Source organism: Pipistrellus kuhlii, unplaced genomic scaffold (assembly GCF_014108245.1).
Source record: "Pipistrellus kuhlii isolate mPipKuh1 unplaced genomic scaffold, mPipKuh1.p scaffold_m20_p_6, whole genome shotgun sequence".
Taxonomy (NCBI): Eukaryota; Metazoa; Chordata; class Mammalia; order Chiroptera; family Vespertilionidae; genus Pipistrellus; species Pipistrellus kuhlii.
The window spans coordinates 31,940,740-31,963,001 of record NW_023425562.1 but is presented as its reverse complement, the minus strand read 5'-3'; the positions used below and the strand labels follow the sequence as shown (position 1 = coordinate 31,963,001).

General features: G+C 37.9%; 1 protein-coding gene and 1 pseudogene across 2 annotated transcripts in view; one reads left to right on the top strand and one right to left on the bottom strand.

The window, feature by feature from the left end:
• MYOM1 (myomesin 1) overlaps positions 1-19,452 on the bottom strand; it is a 109,276-nt gene extending 89,824 nt beyond the window's left edge. Inside the window, exons 1-3 of one of the 2 annotated variants that reach the window (XM_036418951.2) lie at positions 19,284-19,452; positions 15,410-15,746; positions 3,381-3,521 (exon numbers count right to left, since the gene is read on the bottom strand). In XM_036418951.2, the coding sequence (XP_036274844.1) occupies positions 3,381-3,521; positions 15,410-15,723 (455 nt within the window). In that variant the 5' untranslated portion in view covers positions 15,724-15,746; positions 19,284-19,452. The remainder of the gene's footprint in view (positions 1-3,380; positions 3,522-15,409; positions 15,747-19,283) is intronic. The other variant, XM_036418952.2, reaches the window with a different exon arrangement.
• On the top strand, positions 16,678-21,846 carry LOC118707906 (annotated as a pseudogene).
• The last annotated feature ends 416 nt before the right edge of the window (positions 21,847-22,262 follow it).

The window sequence follows — 22,262 nt, the reverse complement described above, 5'->3', positions numbered from 1 at the left end:
CAATAATAATTACCTCTAAATTTAAGCAAACACTGCCATTGTGTTTACAAGTTCCTGGCACCTGAATCTATGCAAATTGTTGAAGAATGTGAGTCAACATTTTCCCAAGTTTGGAATTTCTTATGGAATATTACTAAAATATCTGGTAGACAAAACTAATCTACTCTGTTTCTTACTAAACTTAATAAGTTGTAATTTCATTTTTGATATCTCTATTGTTCCAAATATAAATAACCCAGTCTCTACTAAGGAATTTAGTAGTATATACAGTATAGTTTAGGAGGAGAAAAAGATAAATTGAACAATTTTAGCTTAGTGTCTTAATATAATAACCTCTCCTCTTCTTTTAATGAGATTGGGAATGAATTAATAACTAAATACAAAACAAACCATAATGAAAGTGCCTGCAATTCTCTGTAGAGGTTAAAATACAATAGAAATATTTAAAATGAACTTCCTAGTATGATTCAATTTCTATAATAATAAAAGCATAACATGCTAATTAGACTGGACAGCCAAACGACCTTCCAGATGTCATTCCGGACATCCTTTCTGATGAAGCTGCAGTGACAGAGGCTGAGGCAGAGGCAGTTGGGGTGATCAGGCAGGCAGGCAAGTGGTTAGAGGTGATCAGGCAGGCAGGCAGGCAAGCAGTTAGAGGCAATCAGGCAGGTAGGCAGGTGAGCTGTTAGGAGCCAGTGGTCCTGATTACTAGAGGGTGCAGGCCAGGCTGAGGGAGGGTCTGGCCTGCACCCTCACAAATTTTGTGTACCAGGTCTCTAATATATATAATAATGGATTATATTCAGTGCTAGTATTGCCCTGAATTGTGATAACACTATGTAAGAGAACATTAATTTTAAGCTTACATTACTTCTGAGGACATGTTAGCATAGCTCTAGAGGGCAGAATAGAGTCACAATCTCCATGCTTTTTCCATTTACAAATAAGCTTAACCTCAAAAAAGCTCTAAGTATTTCACATGAAAACTCAAGTACACTTAAAAAATATTTTTAACCCAGAACAGCAAGAATATTTGCCTTTAAGTAAATATAAATGCAGGTCAGTGATAAGCCTGCTATAATCTGGGTACAATAATATGATGCTAATATGCTGACAAACATATACTACTAATTTAAAATAAATTTAAAACCTCCCTGATGCTGTGATTATCTCTGATGGTCTCAACTCAAAACCTGTGGTGACACAGAAAACTCAAAGTATGTCAGTGTAAGAAATAGAATTTTCAAGTGCCATGCAAAGAAATTGTATTTTCAAAAAATATACATACAATGCATGTATGTTACATTGCCCAATGTTAAGGGGACTCTCAGCTCTTCTATCACCAGCCATGAGACTTGTAACAAGTCACTGAGCCTTGATTTTCTTTTCCAAAAATTGATATACTAATACCTTTCTAGTGCTATATTGGGGATTTAGCAAAATAGTTTCTATAAAGTATGACTCCCAGAAAACAATAGGTACTCAACAAATGTTCATTCCTTCCCATCCTTCTCTTAGATTGCTAATACTGTAAACATATTATGAAGCATTATTTTCAAAATAGTAATAAATATAGATGACTCCATTTAAAAAATAAAGGAGAATTGGAAATAAAATCTATAATATCTATTTTTAATTCACATTTTCTTTTATCAGAGTTTATTTTATAAATGATGATTTATTGAGAATGGCCTTGAAGACACAAAATTGTTTGGTGGGAGAAGACAGTGGAAAGCTTCATTTCATGCCACACAGATAGAAAAGTATGCCATGAGGGTTAATGCTAAGTTGATGGTTTTTAAATAATTTTTTAGAACAGTGAGGACAGAAATAAAAAATAAAATATTTCACCTCATCTCCCCTGCCCATCTCCTATAACAAATGTGAGTACATATTACACTAACTATGAAGAGGCTAAGTCTAGGCAGGTATACTTAGTAATATAAGCATGTTTCTCTGGAGAGTTCATTTAAAAATCAGATATCAAAAAATTAAAGATATCAAATAAAAGGCTAAAAATTGAATATTATTTATTCTCTTATCTTCCTAATTGGGTTCAGAGCAATTATGACATTAGCCTCTGAAACAATTCAGAAAGGAGCCATCAAAGAGCAGGGGGAAGAAAAACATAGGAAAACAAAGATCATAACTACATTATTGCCTACTGAATTTCCTAACAGCATTTTCCTGAGAGAATGACCTCATTTTGAGTATCACCTTAACTCTGTTAATACTCCTCCATTCAAAGGAAAATCAACAGGTGAAAGCTCATAAAATTCCCCTTAAATTTTAATTTTGGTGTCTCAGACAAGTTTTCTTTCAAGATTCCTTTGGATATTATTATTGTTCAAAAAACATGTTTATATTATAAACACAGAAATTTGGCATTACTCAGACTTGAGAAATTACTCAGACTTGTGATTCAGTGGTTATTTTGTTTGATATTTACCTCAAATAATCTATTCTACATTCAACAAATATAAGCCAGACATCAAAATATTATGTAATTCTTTTCCTTAAGTCTATGTTTTCTAACATTTTTTCCTCCTAATGAATAATAATTAAAACCACACAGGCAACCAAGATATTTTCCATTTACCTAAACATATCACTTTATTTTGTTTTTCAGTTCATCCAACATCTTAAGAGTTTTGAATCTTTCTTTCACTTTATAGTGACTAGATATAGTATTTATTCACTAGCACCCAAAACTCTTTCTAATTTCAACTAGTTACATAAATAGAGTTAAGTTACTGCCTGGCTGGTGTGGCTCGATGGTTGGACTTCAGTTCCAGGTCAGGGCAAATGCCAGGGTTGCAGGCTGGAATCTCAGTGTGGGGTGTGCAGGAGGCAGCCAGTTGGTGATTCCTTCTCATCCTTAATATTTTTATCTCTCTCTCTCGCTCTTCCTTCCTTTTAGAAATAAGTTTTTTAAATATATTTTATTGATTTTTTTACAGAGAGAAGGGATAGAGAGTTAGAAACATCAATGAGAGAGAAACATTGATTAACTGCCTACTGGGATTGGGCCCACAACCGAGATACATGCCCTTGACCGGAATCATACCTGGGACCTTTCTGTCTGCAGGCCAATGCTCTATCAACTGAGCCAAACAGGTTAGGGCATAGAAATCAGTGTTGTTGTTTTTTTAAGTTACTGGTCATTCTCTTTTCTCATGTAGCCATCCTATGTGATGGCAAAGACTTTAACAATGATCACATCTCCCTTTACATAGAGTTCCGGGGTTCTTCAGACCTTTCTCATAGTATATAGTAAATGGTCAATAAATGGTAGCTGCTATTATTATTATTATTATTACTTGACATTTACTCTCCATTTTATTATAATCAAGGCCAGGAACAAAATGCGTACTTACCGTCCTGAGAAAATGGGTACCATATAGTCGCTTGGCAAATTTTCCTTCTCCTCCCCAGAGAGAAGGCTCTTCTTGGCTCTCTTTGTTTGGGGGCTCAACTTGGATGAATAATCTTCTAACATCAGACTGGAATCTGTAAATCTGAAACAAAAGCCCTAATATCAGACAAAAGCAAAAATGTCTTTAAAATATTCAAAATACTTATAAAATAAGGTTTTAACTGGGGGGAGGGGTGTCACAGAATCCTATATCTCTAACATTATAATTATCTTTTATCTTTAGAAATAAAGTGAATGAGAAAGCCCTCTAGACCAGTGGTTCTCAATCTTTCTAATGCCGCGACCCTTTAATATTGTTCCTCATGTTGTGGTGACCCCCAACCATAAAATTATTTTCTTTTTTTTTCTTTTTCTTTTTCTTTCTTTTTTTTTTTTAAATATATTTTATCATTTTGTACAGAGAGGAAGGGAGAGAGATAGAGAGCTAGAAACATCGATGAGAGAGAGAATCATCAACCAGCTGCCTCCTGCACACCCCCCACTGGGGATATGCCCGCAACCAAGGCACATGCCCTTGACCGGAATCGAACCCGGGACCCTTCAGTTCCCAAGCCGACGCTCTATCCATTGAGCCAAACCGGTCTCGGCCATAAAATTATTTTCATTGCTACTTCGTAACTGTAATTTTGCTACTGTTATGAGTTGTAATGTAAATATCTGTGTTTTCAGATGGTCTTAGGCATATACAAGAAGCAATCAATGGATATGTAAATAAATGGAACAACAAATCAATATTTCTCTCTCTCTCTCCCTTCTTCTCTCTCACAATTAAAAAACAAAACATAAACATTTGAAAAATTTTAAACTAAGATCAATGTTACCTCATGAACATAGAGGTAAAAATCCTTTAAAAATATTTGGCAAACTACAGGCCCATAGCAGCCGGGTCTGGTGCGGCCAGGCCCGGAGCAGCAGCTGCCAGGCTGGGAGCGGCCAGGCCCGGAGCGGCCGGGCCCAGAGCAGCCGGGCCAGAGCAGCCGGGTTGGGTGCGGCCAGGCCCAGAGCAGCAGCAGCCAAGTCCAGAGCAACTAGGTCGGGAGCGGCAGTGGCCAGACCCGGAGCAGCTGGTTGTGGAATGAACCAGAGCAACAGAGGCCAGGCCCAGAGCAGCCAGGCCCGGAACAGCTCGCTCCTCGCCTGCCCCCGCCCCAAGGCTGCCTCTCAGACATGGCTGGAAACTTTTGCGGGAACTTGAGGGTCTGCTGAATCAAGTGATGAAGGCTTAGATCTGGATGTGTTGAGTTAGTATAGCACTGGGGTGTTGATCTGTGAGTGCCTTGGGTGGGGCCTGGAGGAGGTTGGTTGACCTATTTGGAAATGTCTTTTGTGTGAAGTGTATCATTGGGCATGTGGAGGTATTATTGATATGAGAAAATGCTAAGTAACTGATTTACTATCTGAAAAGGGATTTACTATTGGGGAAAGGGAGGGAGGAAGAGACTGAACATAAACTGTGCAGCTATGGATGAGGACAATGGGGGATGGGGAGGGGGCGGAGGGTGGGATGGGAAACTGGTGGAGGGGGGAAGAAATGAGGAACCTTTATAATAATATGAACAATAAAGATTGATTTAAAAAAAAAAAAAAAAGCATTACCACAGCACTAAAATATTGAAAATGATCTAAATGCTGAACTGGAGGGTGCTAATTAAATAAAGTATATTCTTAAATGGTTATAAAATATATATATATATATATATATATATATATATATATTTGGCAAACTAAATGCAGCAACATATAAAACCAAGTGAAGTTCATCCCAGGAGTGCAAGGTTTCTTTAACATTTTAAAAATCAATTAGTATAATAGAATAAAAAAAAAAGAAACCACATTATCAATTAATAGATACAGAAAAAATAGTAGGCAAAATTCAGCATCCATTCATTTTGAAAACTTCTGCCAAAATAGGAATAGAAGGAGACTTCTTCAACCAGATTGAGGCCATCTATAAAAAAATGTATAGCTTATATCATATCTAATAGTAAAAACCAAATGCTTTCCTTCTAAAGTTAGAACAGGGCTATAATATTGTTCTTATCACTTCTATTCAACATTCTATTGGCACTTCTAGCCAACGCAATTTGTCTAAAAAAAAAAAAAAGTACATTATAAGGATAGGCATATACTAGTTCAATGGAACAGAATCAAGAGTCTCGAAATAAACCATTACATTCATGGTCAACTGATTTTTGACAAAGGTGCTAAGAATTTAATGAACAAAAGGATAGTCTTTTTTTTTAATCGTATATGAGCATTTTTATTATTTTTTTTATTTTAAATTTCTTTGTTGATTAAGGTATTACATATGTGTCCTCATCCCTCCATTAACCCCTCAACACCCCCCCTCAACACTCATGTCCTCACCCTCCTGGTGTTCATGTCTATTGGTTAGGCTTATATTCATGCATACAAGTCCTTTAGTTGATCTCAAAAGGATAGTCTTTTCAACAAATGGTGCTGAGACTATTGTATATCCATTTGTCAAAGGATTAATTTGTAATTTTACTCAACATCACACACACAAAATAATTCATAATAGATTATATTTTAAAATATAAAAGCTAAAATTATAAAACTCTTAGAAGATAAGAGGAACTCTTTATGGTGTTGAGTTAGCTAAAGTGTTCTTAGGTATCAATATAATACCAGAAGCATGATTCAAAAAGAAAAATTGGAGAATTGAACTTTATTGAAATTAAAAATTCTAGTCTTTGAAAGACTCTGATAAGAGAAAGAAAAGACAAGACACAGAATAAAAACAATATTTGTAAACTAGACTCCTCATATATTGTTTTGGGAATGTAAAATGGTATATTAATAACTATTTTGGAAAACAATGGCATAGCTCCTTATAAAGTTGCCATAAACTTAGCATCCAAACCAGCTGATACTTTAGAAAATACAGTAATAAGTTGACTTCAAATTTTATGGAACAATAGACTTTTGGATTATGTTATATGTTAGAGTACCACTGAAATTTTCAGATTTTATTTTTGAATTTTCTATAGCAATTTCATTTTTCAACAGAAAGTTATTTGGCATTCATTATGTGAAAAATTCTGTACTGGGCTTAACACTGGGATGGGAGGGAAATATGAAGATAAATACCCTTGTTTTCTGAGAGCTTTATATCCAGTAGGGGAGTAAATACTACCAGCCCTGGCAAGTTGTATTATGTCAATAGAAAAAGGATGGAAGGACAGAAGAAGGCGGGTAGATAAGCAGAAAGATAAATGCAAACAAAATTAGAATTCACAGGCTTACAGAAAATTTCTGCCTGGGCTTATCAGGGAACCCTTTGTGAAAAGCTGGGCACTGAAAGATGGGTAAGACATCCCAGAATGAGCTGTATGTAAAAAAGCTTAAAAATTAAAGCTTAATTTTGATTGGTGAATTATATATGTTTTGCCATTAAACTTTACTGAGGGAGGGATCATTAAAAAGCTGAACTCATTTTTATTATTCTAAAAATTTCCCTTTAAAACTAAAATATTTATATACATTTACAACTTAATACTGTTGCTTATAAACAAAATGCTCAGCTGTGTACCAGAGGAGAAAGGAGCAGTGGTTTTGCTGACCCTTGGGCCAGCTTCTCAAGAATGCCTTTCTTGGCTATCATTGCTCAGGACCTCTGGTATCTGAAGTTCCATTTGTTTCACCTTCAAAATCTCCAGGAGGGTCAGGAATAAGCACTTGAAGTTCACATTCTGTTTTCTCATGTCAACTTTTCTATCAGCCACATTTCCTCCTCTTAAAAGAAAATAGTTTCTTTAAGCTTTTGTGAAAAAGTTATTTTGGATATACTTTTGAATTAGAGCAGTTTTGTTCTATGCTGTTCCTTTGATATTGGCTTCATGTCAGCCTCAATACTTTCTATTGATCTTTCATTCTCTGGTTTCCCAATATGGACACTTATATAGGTCTCAGTAGAACATCAAACTTAGTAAACATGTAGGATACGGAAAAGAGCCCATCTTGTGTTAATACACTTTGCAGAAAATGTATCTTGTAAGTTATAAGCATGAATTTATTTTTATTTTTTTAAATACATTTTTATTGATTTCAGAGAGGAAGGGAAGGGGAACAGAGAGAGAGAAACAGAGAATATCATCCTGAGTGAAACAAGCCAGTCAATGAAAGAGAAACACCACCTGACCTCACTTATTTATGGATGATAAACAACATTATAAACTGAAGAAACAAAAGATAGATATAGAGACAGTAAAGCAACAAGCAGACTGTCAAATTGCGGCGGGGAGGGTAGGGAGATCTGGGGGAGATAATAGATCAACTGAAGGACTTATATACATGCATATAAATAAGTACAACCAATGGACACAAAACTCTGAATGGGAGGGGTGGGTAATGGTATATGTACAAAGATAATAATTTAATTTAAAAAATATCAAATAAATAAAATAAAGCTGCTATGAAAAAAAAAAATCATTGATTGGCAGCCTCCTGCACGCCCCCTACAGTGGATCGAGCCTGCAAACCCAGGCATGTGCCCTGACCTAGAATTGAACTGTGACCCCCTGGTTCATATGTTGATGCTCAACCGCTGAGCCACACCAGCTGGGAAAGCATGAATTTAGTTTGACCAACATCACCCTTGAAATGTACTGACATGTAGCATCATAATAAATAAGTATTCTTTGGCTTTTTGTTTTTATTTTTTTGCATTATTTACCATACACTTAGCCCTTCCCCTCCCCCCTTTTTCATTTCAATCTCATGGCCATAAAAATCTCACTTAGTTTTTAAAAAATTTTAGCTAAGATCTTCCAACTTGAGGGATAATCTTTTTCCTCATTTTACAGATGAAGAAACCGAGAGGTTAAATAGAAGTATAACCATAGTTTTTTCTTGTATTTATTGCTTTTTTATTATGTAAATTTCCACTGAGAAGTAATATTAAACTCTTCTTTTCAGTAACTCTTCTCAGCTGACCTAAAAGCAAATACCGTTAGGGTCTGAAACACTTCTCACCCTGAATGTAGAACAATCATGTGTCCCAGAAAGGGTAGGTGGGTAAAACACTGAAAGATTTAATTTTTTTATGGGTCTTATCTACATACACTATTCCGTTTTTATCTGTTTCTGACTATTTAAGAAATTAATTTAACTAGACTAGCTTATGACCTATTTTTAAGCAGAAGTGGAAAAACTTACTTCATATTTCCTAGAAATCATAGTATGCAGGACACTTGACAATGGTAGCAGAAGATGCCTTATGGAGTCTAAGTCTGCAGACTAAACATGGTCCAGAGTTTATAAAGATTAGTCTTATTAACTTATTTACAAAGCAGCCAGATATCCACATCCTACTCCACTTTGGGGATAGTCCCTTGGTTTATTAGACATTTTATGAAAGTTACCATCCTTATTTGAGGTGCTCCTGATTTCTCTTGTTTCATTTAGAAAGCCTGCCGTGGAAAAGGTCAAGCCTGTTGCAATGGATCCTTTAACCTTCCAGAACTCCGAGATCTCTGCAGGGAAGCTCAGTTACACCCAACTGCGTGGCAGAGCTAACAGTGGACACAGCTAACATTTCACCTCCAGCTCTGGGAGGTAACGGCTTTGTCCTTCCTCTACCTTTAGCTGACTCATTCCATTCCTGCTCTATTAAAGGACATGCTTTCCTTCTGACAGCATAACTCACCTGCCGAGGGAAGATTAATGTCTTTCTGAGAGTATGTTGTATCATCTAAACTTGAGTTTTACCTGCAAATAGTATTTGCACAGGAAGCAGAGTATGAATCACATGTTTCTGGGCCTCGGTTAAAATGCCTATAAAAGGAGGGGCTTGACTTAGGTGAACTTTTGGCCTCTTCCTGTTTTAACATTCCACAGTCCTTTTCATCTACAATACAAATTGCTGATTATATGAAACTGGTATCGCCAGAAGTGAGGCTCTTCTTCTGCCAAAGAGCTGCACATTTACAGCAGTGAGACTGCAGGCAAGAGATTGGTGCCTGGTGAGAGCTCCTCTCCTGGAACTCAGGGTTTACCTTTGGGATGCAGAACATAACTTCACTGCCTTTTAAAGAACTAACTGGCTTTTCTACTTGCATAAGATTTTCTTCTGACCTTCTCCTACTCAATAGGAAGCAATGTGACTTGTCAATTTCTTGTTACTTAAATTCTGGAAGACAAATCCCAGAACGTTTTACAGTAAGTCCTCACTGAACGTTTTTATTTTTTTATTTTTTTATTTTTTAAAATATATTTTATTGATTTTACACAGAGAGGAATTGAGAGGGATAGAGAGTTAGAAACGTCGATGAGAGAGAAACACTGACCAGCTGCCTCTTGCACACCCCCCACTAGGGATGTGCCCGCAACCAAGGTACATGTCCTTGACCGGAATCGAACCCGGGACCTTTCAGTCCGCAGGCCGACACTCTATCCACTGAGCCAAACCGGTCCCGGCCTCACTGAATGTTTTTAATAGGTCTGTGGAAACGTAGAAGAACAGGAGGATTAGAGCAGATGGGACACGGCGAAGGTGGTGAGTGCTTGTCGGTCTCTGATGACACTATCTGATGCTTGCGGCCGCCCTCATGATGACTGAAGGTTCTCAGACAGTGGCAGACCCTGCTCCAGCCCAGATCCAGGCCCCAGCAAGCCCAGTGACAGTCCTTAGGCAGGCCTCAGGGGGTAAATGTCTGATAAAGGCGTAGGGGGAATGTCTGGTGAAGGTGTTCAGTGGCACATTGGTGGGGGGAGGGGGATCACTTAAAATGACACAGGGGGGATCAGAGGGGGCAATCAAAATGACACAGGAGGATCAAAAGGGGTTACTAAAATGGTAATCCCCCCTCTGATTCTCCTGTGCCATTTTTATTCCCTCCTCTGATTCCCCGTGTCATTTTAAGTGATCCCCCTCCCCCCACCTTGATACCCAAATTCCTTTTTTTTATCTCTAGAAATGAGTGCAAAAAGAAAAAGCTACTCCGTGGTGTACAAGAAAGGAATCATGGAAGACTCTTGGGGCCAAAATCTTACTGCTTTCTGCAAAGAGAAGATGTTGAGTATCCGATTGGTCCAAAAATGGCGAGCAGAGTATGGTAACCTCATTGAACAAATGGACAAGGGAAATGCTAAAAAGCACAAGTGTGGATCAGGTCAGCAACCATTATTTTCCTAGCTGGAAGACCTGATCTGTGAATGGGTTGTTGACAGGAGAGCAAAGGCTTTGGTTGTGAATAGGGCTCAGATTCAAGAATTTGCCCTTGCAATGGCACCACAGTTTGACATAGCCCCCAAAGACTTCAAAGCATCACAACACTGGCTGGATAATTTCCTTCAGCAAAGTGAACTGTCTTTAAGAAGATCTACCAGTACAACATTGTTTAGGTTGGAAGATACTCAAGTTATTAAGTGAGCACTTGCATTCAAGTCCTTTATTGATGATGCTGACTTCTCTAAATACAATCTTTCCAACATGATTGCTATGAATGAAACTGCAGTGTTTATGGGCCAATCATTTCAAACAACAATTGAACAATGGGGTGCCTCCTTAGTGTACATTCCCTCCACTGCTTACGAAAGTGCACATGTTTCCTGTATTTTGGCAATTCGTCTGGATTGCACTAAAATCCCACCTTTAATCATTTCTAAGGGCAAGAAGGAAAAGATTGAACGTGTTTTGGCATTTTTATTCTTGAAACTGAAAAAGCCTGGGCCACACAAGCAGTTATAAGGAAGTGGGTCGATTTAATGCTGCTGCTTGTTATGCGAGGGAGCCAAAGAAATGAGTGCAAAAAAAAAAAGTGTACAAGAAAAAAAGCTAGTCTGGGATGCAGCCAGCATTCACCACGCTAAAGACATGAAGACATTTCTTCATGAAAGAAAAATAGATCAGATAATGATTCCCGCAGGAATGACGGCCTATCTCCAGACTCTTGATATTGCAATAAACAAGCCATTCAAAGACAATTTGCGCATGGAAATTAATAACTACATTGAAAATAGAATGGAGAGAAATCAGCGTGGAAACTTTGTGAAACCTAAACTGCAAGAAGTTGTGATTTGGGTGAAGAATTCTGGGAGAAAATCACTGACAGTTGCATTGCAAATGCACTGTGAGCAGGCTACCTTGACAAGAAGTACTCATTTAAAGACAGTGCTATTGCTAAACATGAGAGATTTGGTCCACTGATTCTGAAAGAAATGGAGTCACAAGAAATTCACGAGGAAATTCAGAAATTGGATTGTTATGATGATGTTCCAGAAGATGATGACATGATTGTCATTGAATAAATGAGTAAATTCTTGATACTGTAGGATTCACAGTTTGTCTAGTTTGTGTTGACAACTACCATACTACTGTACCGTATACAGGTAATAAATTGCCTTTATTTTCATTTAACAATAAATGTGTACCGTATTCTTCTTCATGGAAAAATAAGACATCCCCTGAAAATAAGACCTAGTGCATCTTTGGGAGCAAAAATTAATATAAGGCACTATCTTATTTTTAGGGAAACAGGGTAGACATCTAACTACAAAGCAGAGGCTAAAATTAGATCACACCTAGTGCTTATACACACTCTACAGAATTGCAGTTCCACCCGTAGGGGTTTTAATAAACAACTGACCACAATCCAGAGAGATATTCACTTAGCAGGAAAAAGTTGCTGCACTTTAAAAAAGGCTAAAATAGGACATATAGGAACTATGAAGATTTTGAAATGTTCAAGAAATATTACCTGCATGTATTAGCTCTAGGTCTAAAAAAAGAAAGATTAAAATATTCCCAGAATTAGGTTGGCTTTCTTTTCTTTTACATTGCATTATACAAAGGAAAATATTGGCATTTTTTTCCTTCTCATTTCTAGGTTAACATGTTTTTATATGAATAACATGAGTTATTCAAATACAGAAAGCCATTAATAAATACCTACCTATATAAATATTTATACATACATAGCAGGAAGTTACAAGATATGAGGTTGACTGTAGAAAAATAATTACAGTACTGTTTCCTATAGAAAGTTTATTATGTGAGACTCTTTATAGCTAAAATGGCTAAATCTTCCAATAATTACATAGAGCAAATATTTTTTACTGAATAAAATATAAAAATTCTCAAAAGTTTAATTACTAATGCTTGTTGTAATAGATCAGATTATGAATAAATATAAATATTGCATGTGTGGTTAAAAATGTGTAAAATTGAAACAATTTTAACATAGAATTTAGCAATACTAGTAGAGTTGAAGAAGTAAAGAGCACAACAATACAAATTCATAAATTCTATAGATTCTATAACATTAGGAAAATTTAGTAAGTACACAAGGAGTTAATTAAAAATGGTATGATAATGAAAATACCATCTTCTATAGAGTCAGCACAGATAGTCCAGGAAAATGAATATTTCAAATACAACCCTCCTCTTTTATAAGACAGCTGCTTTCCTAAATGACGTTATTAAACATATCTATGGGATAGTGTTCAGGATAGCAAAATGATACTATTACATACAGATAGTGTTAATTCCTTCCAACTTTCCTTTGCAAGACAGTTCATTTGAAGCAAGTGCTAAAAGAAATTAATTTCTCTCAGTGACAATATTTCCACATTTGCAGTCAATTTGAGATCCTTATGAATATCCTATGGCAGAATATGACTCATGAAAGTGAGATTGCAAAATGAGCCTGTTCCGTTTTAACTGGAATTTAAAAATGTTGACATCATACATTCCAGGTAAACCCCACCGGACTCTGGCTCTGTTACTGAACATAGCAGAAGCTCCCAGGAGGTCACTGTCATGCCCATGAAATGACAGCCCTACATCAGGTGCTACTTAATCCCAATAGGAAATCAGGAATTTCTGCCTTCAGAAACCTTCTTCACTCTGTTCGTACAAACCACTGTGTTGTTTCCTCAATCACTATTTTAATTTCAAAAAACACATGCCTTTTCCAGGTGTCCTAACAGATATTTGTGGGCTCAAATTTTGTAAGAGTTAAAATTTCATTATTTAGAACAAAAATTTCAAATTTAGAACAAAAATGCAACCTATGTCAGATGGTTTGGAAAGAATTTGAGGCAGCAGGTCCTTATTTACCACATAGCCCAGTGTTAAAATTCAGCAATTCTTTGTGAGGACAATAGATTGATTTTTTTATAAATAAATATATATATATATTATTGATTTTTTTTACAGAGAAGAAGGTAGAGGGACAGAGAGCTAGAAACATCGATGAGAGAGAAACATCGGCCAGCTGCCTCCTGCACACCCCCTACCGGGGATGTGCCCACAACCAATGTACATGCCCTTGACCAGAATCGAACCTGGGACCTTTCAGTCCGCAGACCGATACTCTATCCACTGAGCCAAACAGGTTTCGGCAATAGATTGATTTTTAATGAAATCACATACATCTTGCCAGGGGGCTTTAATCCCATAAAACATTTCATTCTGGGTATTAAAAAATAAAATAAAATTAGCTTGGACTACCTTTGGCTCAGTGCATAGAGCGTCAGCCTGCAGACTGAAGGGTCCCTGGTTCGATTCCAATCAAGTGCATGTACCTTGGTTGCGGGCACATCCCCAGTAGGAGGTGTGCAGGAGGCAGCTGATCGATGTTTCTCTCCCATCGATGTTTCTAACTCTCTATCTCTTTCCCTTCCTCTCTGTAAAAAATCAATAAAATATATATTTTTTAAATTAGCTTGGCCTGAGAAAGTAAATATCTACTCAACAGGCTGGAACAACAGACAGAGAAGCCAAAAGCAAAGTCACAGGACACATGTCTCCCAAGGAACACTACTACTATAAGGTGTCATGGCAACTTCCTTCTTTGAGTGACCACTGAAACTTTCTTCTCTAATATAAAAATTACTAGGTTGCTGTTTGAAATTTTATCAGTAAGAATATGACATCACACTCTTGCCTGGAAGACCTCGGGAGCTGCTGACACAGAAAAGAGGCTTGATCCCCAGCCCCAGAGCTGATTCCACATAATGGGTTTAATAGGACAGTTCATGCTTCCCTCAACTTCACTGTTTCAAAAAAATGGCATCGTGGGTTCCCTTTGCAGACCAGACTTGCATCTAAATTCCACTCTCTCTAGAATCCTATAGTAACTCTTTCTTTGAAATGGGTCAATAAATCTAATTCTGTGAGACTCCAGGTTTGTTCCTAGTATTCCTCCGTTGAGTGAAGTAAGGCATCTACACTAATAAAAGAGAAAGATGCAAATTGACCAATGCCCACGAGCCTATCGGGAGTATGCAAATTAACCAACAAAGATGGCTGGTTAATTTGCATATGTAGGCACCAAGCAGCCAGGGGCAGGGCGGGAGGCTTGCATCATTGCCATGGCAACCACCAGACATTCTGCACTGTCCAGCTGCTCTGGGCCTCTGGGCAGCAAGGGAAGGTGGAAAGGCGGCTCCAGGCCAGAGTGAAGGCAGTGTCAGCAGCCAGGGGAAGGAAGGGCCATTCTTGCATGAATCTTCGTGCATCAGGCCTCTAGTGTTTTAATAAAATGTTCCAGCTGAAGAAAATATCTGCTGCCTAACTAACTGCTGAATTTTAACACTGGTTTTTGGATACTGAAAAACTGGAACCCATCTTTGTGGAGGTGTGGACTCCTGTGACCTGTGAATTTTAAGTTTCTACTGCCTTCTCATCTAAGTAGAAACATTCTGAAAGCCAGGAAACTGTTGTGAGTGTTGAAATGATATTTCTGGCTCTCTGATGTTGAATGCAACCTGTGGCAAACCGTATCTGCTTCTAAAAATCAAGCAAGGCTCCTCAAGATGACTGTGAAGCACTTTGTGAAACTTAAAGAGATGGGGTGAAGGGAAATAGGAGATCCCAGGTCTCCCAAATACACACAGTTGTTCCACATCTGGTTTAAATGCAGGAAGAAAAGAAAACGTGATATGGGAGGGGTTATTTGAAGAATGAGCCTTTGCCCTAAGGTTAGAAGGCTGCTTTTGACATACCCGTGGGAGTAGCCATAATCGTAGGCTGAGGCCGCCTTCCGACTGACTGCAGACGCCAGGGAGGACTCGGTGGTGGCCTGGGACGCCTGCTGCAGGTAGGAGGCCGATGACGATGACGCCAGGCTAAAGGCCTGGGATTCCTGGCGGCGCGCAGCCAATGAGCGGCTGCTGTAGGCCGTTGAACCATGTGTGTAGATGGCAGAACTTTTCTTCTCCTGCTCATGGTACTGGCTCATGGTGGTGCGAAGGTCCTTGTTACGGTAGCTGCGATCATAGTGATCATGCAATCTCTGATAAAACGGCAGAGACATCATGAACCCCCAGGGGACCAGGCAACCTATAAGAAAGCAACAATTGCTTGAGTAAATTATTAAGAAGCAAATCCTAGAGAAGAAGTAATCAAAACCAATGTGTAAACATTAATACTCTTATCTTTTCCAAAGAGTAAATGGAAAATGATGTGAAATATAGCTTAACTGGTTGTTATCCATTGAACTTTCTACTTCATGCCCAGCTGTCCTTGCGCAGCTTTCTTTTTTTTTTTTCTTCTTTCTCTCTTCCCCTCCCCTTCTTCTCTTTTCCCCCCTTCCTTCCTCCCTTTATATATATTCGATTTTTACAACCCGTTTCCCTTTCCTGGCCATTGTGCTTTTCCTCAGAACTTTATATATATATATATATATATATATATATATATATATATATATATATATATATATGATTTCAGAGTGAGGGAGAGAAACATCAACTTTGAGAGAGAATAATGGTCGGCTGCTTCCTGCATGCTTCCAATCCTGGTGATGGAGCCTGCAACCAGGGCATATGCCCTGAGTGGAAATCCAACGTGACCTTCTCAGAAAAACCAACTCTGCCAACACCTTGGTCTCAGATTTCTAGCCTCCAGAACTGTGAGAAGATTAATTTCTGTTGTTTAAGCCACCCAGACTATGGCACTTTGTAATGGGAGCTCTAGCAAATTAATATAAAGGCCATTGCACTAGTCCAGGCTAGAGATGATAGAGGCAGCAGTGGAAATGTGAGAAGTGATCAGACTCCCCACATGTTTTGAAGGTAGAATCAGTAGTAGTTGCTGAAAGTACTGGCTTGGGATGTGAAAGAAAAAGGGTGAGAAATTACTCTACGGTTTTTGCATAATTGCAAGATTGAAGTTGCTATTAACTGAGATAGGCAAGATTGTAAAAAATCAGCAGTTTGGATTGAAAAATATAAGATTGATTAAGATATTCTACATTTGAGATACCTGCTAGATGTCCAAGTGGAGATATAAAATGGAAAGTTGGGTATGTGACTTTGGAGTATAGGGTAAATGTCCAAGATGAAGACTGACTATTGGGACTCACCAGCTTATACATGATATTTAAATGAAAAATCCGAGAGAGAGAGAGAGAGAGAGAGAGAGAGAGAGAGAGAGAGAGAGAATGATTGAAAATGGAAAACGAAGTCCAAAGACTGAACCCTGGAATGTGCTTATATTATCGATATATGATGAGCTCTCTCAAATCTCACAAATAGATTTAAAAAAAAGGTATAGTGTCAAACCAGAAAAATTTGCTCCATTAAGAATATGAAGGTTTCTAATTCTATAACATAAAAAAGTCAGTTACCAGTATAGCAATTTTCTTTTTTTAGAATAATGTTTTGTTTTTTTTTAAATATATTTTTATTGATTTTTATACAGAGAGAAAGGGAGAGAGATAGAGAGTTAGAAACATCGATGAGAGAGTCATCGATCAGCTGCCTCTTGCACACCCCCTACTGGGGATATGCCCGCAACCAAGGTACATGCCCTTGACCGGAATCGAACCCGGGACCCTTCAGTCCCCAAGCTCTATCCATTGAGCCAAACCGGTCTCGGCCCAGTATAGCAATTTTCATTGTGAACTTGAGCCAAGAGTTCTACTGAAAGTTAAATATGTTTGCTTAGCATAGAGTGGGGAGATTTCATTAGTTTTCTTGAATAATCTGTCCACTGACAGAAGCTTACAAGCCACACTGACAACCCTGGACGCAATAATAGTTTTATGGAGTCCTCATTCCAATTTTAATGCTTTTCCTGTGTTCTTTTTAAATTTCACAAGTAAAAGTAATTTTTTCCAAAACCTTTAAGTTCTAAATGAGGAGTAAATCCTTCAAATTAGCCATATTTCTTGTCAAAGTTTAAATCTACTTTTATTTAAACTATTTAAAAAGTCAGCATGTATACCCTATAGAAGAAAATCCAATAAACTTCACTCCAGAAATACTTATCTTCAGGCTATGAAGGATATCGATCTACATCGCATTTCCCAAGAGAAAAAAAATAGCGACTAGCAAGCAACTTTGCTTCAACCCTTAAATAGATTGCTGTTTTCTGTTCTAAAATATACATAATTATCATGTGTAATTAATAATTATTACATAAATTTTGATAAAACAAAGGGATAAAATTAATATAAAAGTATATCATGTTTGGAAGTGTTAAAGATATTAGATATTTCTCTAATGATACATACTGCATTGCAACGTAACAAATGCTATTAGAATGAGATTCAAATAAATTATTAATGACCTTCCTATGTATTGTGTTATAAGCTAAATTCACAATTTGGATGACTTGAAATGCTGTTATTTTCACAAAATAAAATTTTTAAATATCTTGCCTCAATTACATTTTCTTTTCTTTTTTTAAAATATATATATTTTATTGATTTTTTACAGAGAGGAAGGGAGAGGGACAGAGATTTAGAAACATCGATGAGAGAGAAATATCAATCAGCTGTCTCCTGCACACCCCCAACTGGGGATGTGCCCGCAACCAAGGTACACGCCCTGGACCAGAATCGAACCCAGGACCCTTGAGTCTGCAGGCCAATGCTCTATCCACTGAGCCAAGCTGGTTAAGGCCCCAATTACATTTTCCACTTGATTTCTATTTTCCCCAAATATATTTATTTTTAATAAGACCTAATATTCCAAGCAAATACAATAGATAACAAATTACAAGTATACAGAGTTTGGCTTTAAGTTAACAGAGCTGATCGTCACAGCTCTGACCTCTGGAATCAAGGTACAACTACTGTCTCTTTGTCTGTAAGCAAGGATTATCCCCAACACAAGACATCTAGAGTATGTAAGAAGGAAAAATGGTTTGTCTTCTGTTCCTTTAAGACCTGTATTTTCTGCTAGAAAATAATTTGGGAATTTAGGAAGAAATGCTAACCCCATAGTTGAAATCCTAATATGATACTTTTGTATAGACATTAGAGGCCAAAAGCTGATAAAGACTAGTCACAGAAAGTGTTAAATTAACTTCAGGGTCATTATGTGGGGATCTATGTTGCCTCTGAGATACTGTCTGACCATTTTCAGGTCAGGAATATCATAATAATGCCCTCTTACATTTACCTATATGGCAATGTTAGAGCAAAATCACTGAGTTAGAAACTAGAGGCTTCAGAGTTAATTTACCTTCTTTAGGTCTGATTTGTAATCAGGGAGTATTGTAGGAGTACGAAGGATAGAAAGTACATGATTTCCTGTCACGGCATCTCCATTCCAGATTTCAACCAAATCACTCAATTGTAAAGAGTACCTGACTCACACAGTTCCATCCGAGACAGCCATTATTTCCAGGAATGGTAGCTTGATTTAAAAATAATACAATGAGCTGAGAGAAGAGCTGGGCCAGCAAAAACTGGCACTCTGTTGCTCTTGTCTTCCTTCCCAGGGGCTCCACTGTCCTATTTCTCTGCTATTCTGACATCTCTTTGAGAAAACTGCTGAGCTCAGAAGATAGTAAGAAACCACACACACCATATTACTGATAAGCACATAAAATATCTAGAGCATTTTTCTGTCTCATTGTCACACTTACCAGGTTCCAAAAGAGTGACGGTGGTAAAAATGTTCCAACGTGGCTGTAGGACTGGATGAGAGATGAAAAACCCACGTAGTTTGAATTCCAGAAAAAGTTAAGAAGCAGGACTGAAGACAAGACCCTGGGGGCCAGTTCAAAAATAATGCATGTGGTCAGGCAGTAGAATGTCAGAGCCACACAGCCAGCCTTTTATGGCCAAGAAGGCAGATAAATATAGCAGCAAATGAGGCTAGTCCTAAACTGAGAGGAAGAAGAGAGGCACAGGCTGGTAGCTGCCTCAGTAACGTAATTATATTAATGCCACTCAGTGGGTCTGGCTTGATTAAACCAAAGTTAGGATTTTTATTTGGCTAGAGGAGTTATTTTCAATATTACTTTATCACTAAATATTTAAAAGTGCAATGGAAAGAGTGTAATCTTGAGAGCTAAAAATAAGGGTAGTAATCTGATTCCCAACATAGACTTCATGGAATTTTAATGCCAAGATATGTTTCTGGGTGTGCTGTTCATAACGCATGTAGAGTGCATTTAAAAGACACAGGTGAAAAAGAACTTGAGGCTAACCAGAGGCAAAACAAGTAAGAAATGGATTACACGTGATGGCAATTGTGACCTGATGATACAGCCATGCGTTTTTTTCATTTCAGGAACATTTACAGTCAGAGCTTAAAGTTTGAATGTTTGATTTCCTAGTCATTAACTAAAACCTTTGAGAAGCAACATGTTTTATCTTTGCTAAAGGTTGAGTAGGGTCATTCTATATAACAAGAGATTTTCTTTTTCTTTTTCTTTTTTTAAAATATATTTTATTGATTTTTTACAGAGAGGAAGAGAGAGGGACAGAGAGTTAGAAACATTGATGAGAGAGAATCATCGGTCAGCTGCCTCTTGCACATCCCCCACTGGTACATGCCCTTGACCAGAATCGAACCCGGGACCTTTCAGTCTGCAGGCCGACGCTCTATCCACTGACCCCCAAAACGGCAAGAGATTCTTTTTCTTTGTGTGTTTTTTCTTTTCAGACTGTATAACTAAGTAAGAGGTGGCAAAACCTGGTAGTTAGAGCCTGCACTTTTGATTCAGACTAGACCTAGATTTCAGGCCATTTTTTGCATTTAATAGCCACATAACCTCAAACATTTCATTTTTTTCTCCCTAAGCTTCATTTTCCTGCTCTCTAAAATGGGAATAACAACATCCAAATTGTGGGACTGCTGTGGAGATTAAATGTGATAATGCAGAGAACACACAACCCAGGATTGCCATAAAATAAAGATTAAGTAAATGTCAAATTATTATTACTGATACAATAATTTTAAACTCATTGTATTGAGCAGGTTATGTTCTGATAGTACTATTATATTGTAGTCTACTTTATAAGTACTTTCTTGATAACCACAGTTAACACTATTGAGGACCTATCAAATCCAGACACTGTGATAGGCACTTTATTATAGACATATAATCTCATTATTTCTCATAATACTCTGAAAGGCAGGTATCATTAGTTTCAATTTGTAGCTGAAGAAACGGAGGCTTTGAGAGGCCAAGTCATTTGCCAAAGAGCACACAGCTAGTGGATGATATAAATGCAATACATTCAGAGATATTTGAATTCCAAAGCCCATATACTTTTTGTCATGCATTGTCATATCCACCCGCCAGTGACATTTTGTTTATTAGAAACTAAATATTTGGAAATAGTTTTTCAATTGCAATATAGGTCTTCACTTATAACTGATGGTCAGCTTCTGAGCTTCCTAAAGTACATAAAAGGATATATTTCACTTAGTTCTGATAAAATTTAAACTGGCGTTTCTTTATTTAAATACACCCCTTGGTAGTGTGCATAAGTGCACTGTCTGGAACCCATAGGAGAATTTTCCAAGCTTTATGTTCCCCAAGTATTCACTTGTATTATTAAATATTAACTTGTATTATGTCCATTTATATTCTTACAAGTTTGACAAAAGAAGTATGAGCAAGACCTAAATGATATTTCTGCTATAACATCATCTTGATACAACCTTTTCTAATAACACTAGTGCACAAATTTGGGGGGGGGGGGGAGGGGGAGGGTGTTCTGTCCCTCAGCATGGCCTGAACCAGGGACCCTGGAGTGCCTGTACTCTGTGTACTCAGCTCAGAGGTGTCAAGGCCAAGTACAGGACCCTCCTCCAGGACCTGATCGACAACATCACTCTTGATGATTTGGAACAGCTCAAACCAGGAGGACATCCCCAGTGAAAAGCCTGAGGAGGTGACAACAGGCAGTGCCTGGTTTAGCTTCCTGGAAAATCACAACAAGTTGGACAAAGACAACCTCTCCTACATTGAGCACATCTTTGAGATCTCTGGCTGCCCTGACCTACCCATTATGGTGGTTGACAGCCCATATTCTTAAGATCTCTGAGGAAGAGGAACTGGATACCAAGCTAACCCACATCCCCAGTAGTACAAATATATTATCTGGCAGCCCTCTGAGAAAGAGATAATAAAACTGGCTGCTACAACCCTAGCTGGTTTGGCTCAGTGGATAGAACATCATCCACCAGAGTGAACAGTCCCAGGTTCGATTCCGGTCAAGCGCACATGCCCAGGTTGCAGGCCCAGTGGGGGGACGTGCAGGAGGCAACGATAAAATATTCTCTCTCATCATTGATGTTTCTATCTCACCCTTCCTCTCTGAAATCAATAAAAATATAAGAAAAAAATTTAAAAACCACACAAAAAAACTGGCTCCTGCACTGAAGAAAGCCTGAGCAAGAGGGAATTTCGGTGGGCACTCCAGCAGAAGGGGTGTGAACAGCAGCTGATCCTGCTAATAGTCTGGGGCAAGGGCACAGCACAGGGGTTCTATCACAACATCCACTGCCAGGTGATTGGAGTTTCAGACAAAGAAATGGGACCACAGAGCCCTGCCATCTCTTGGACTTGCAAAACTCGCCTTCTGTCGCTCTTGGTTTTGGGTTGAGG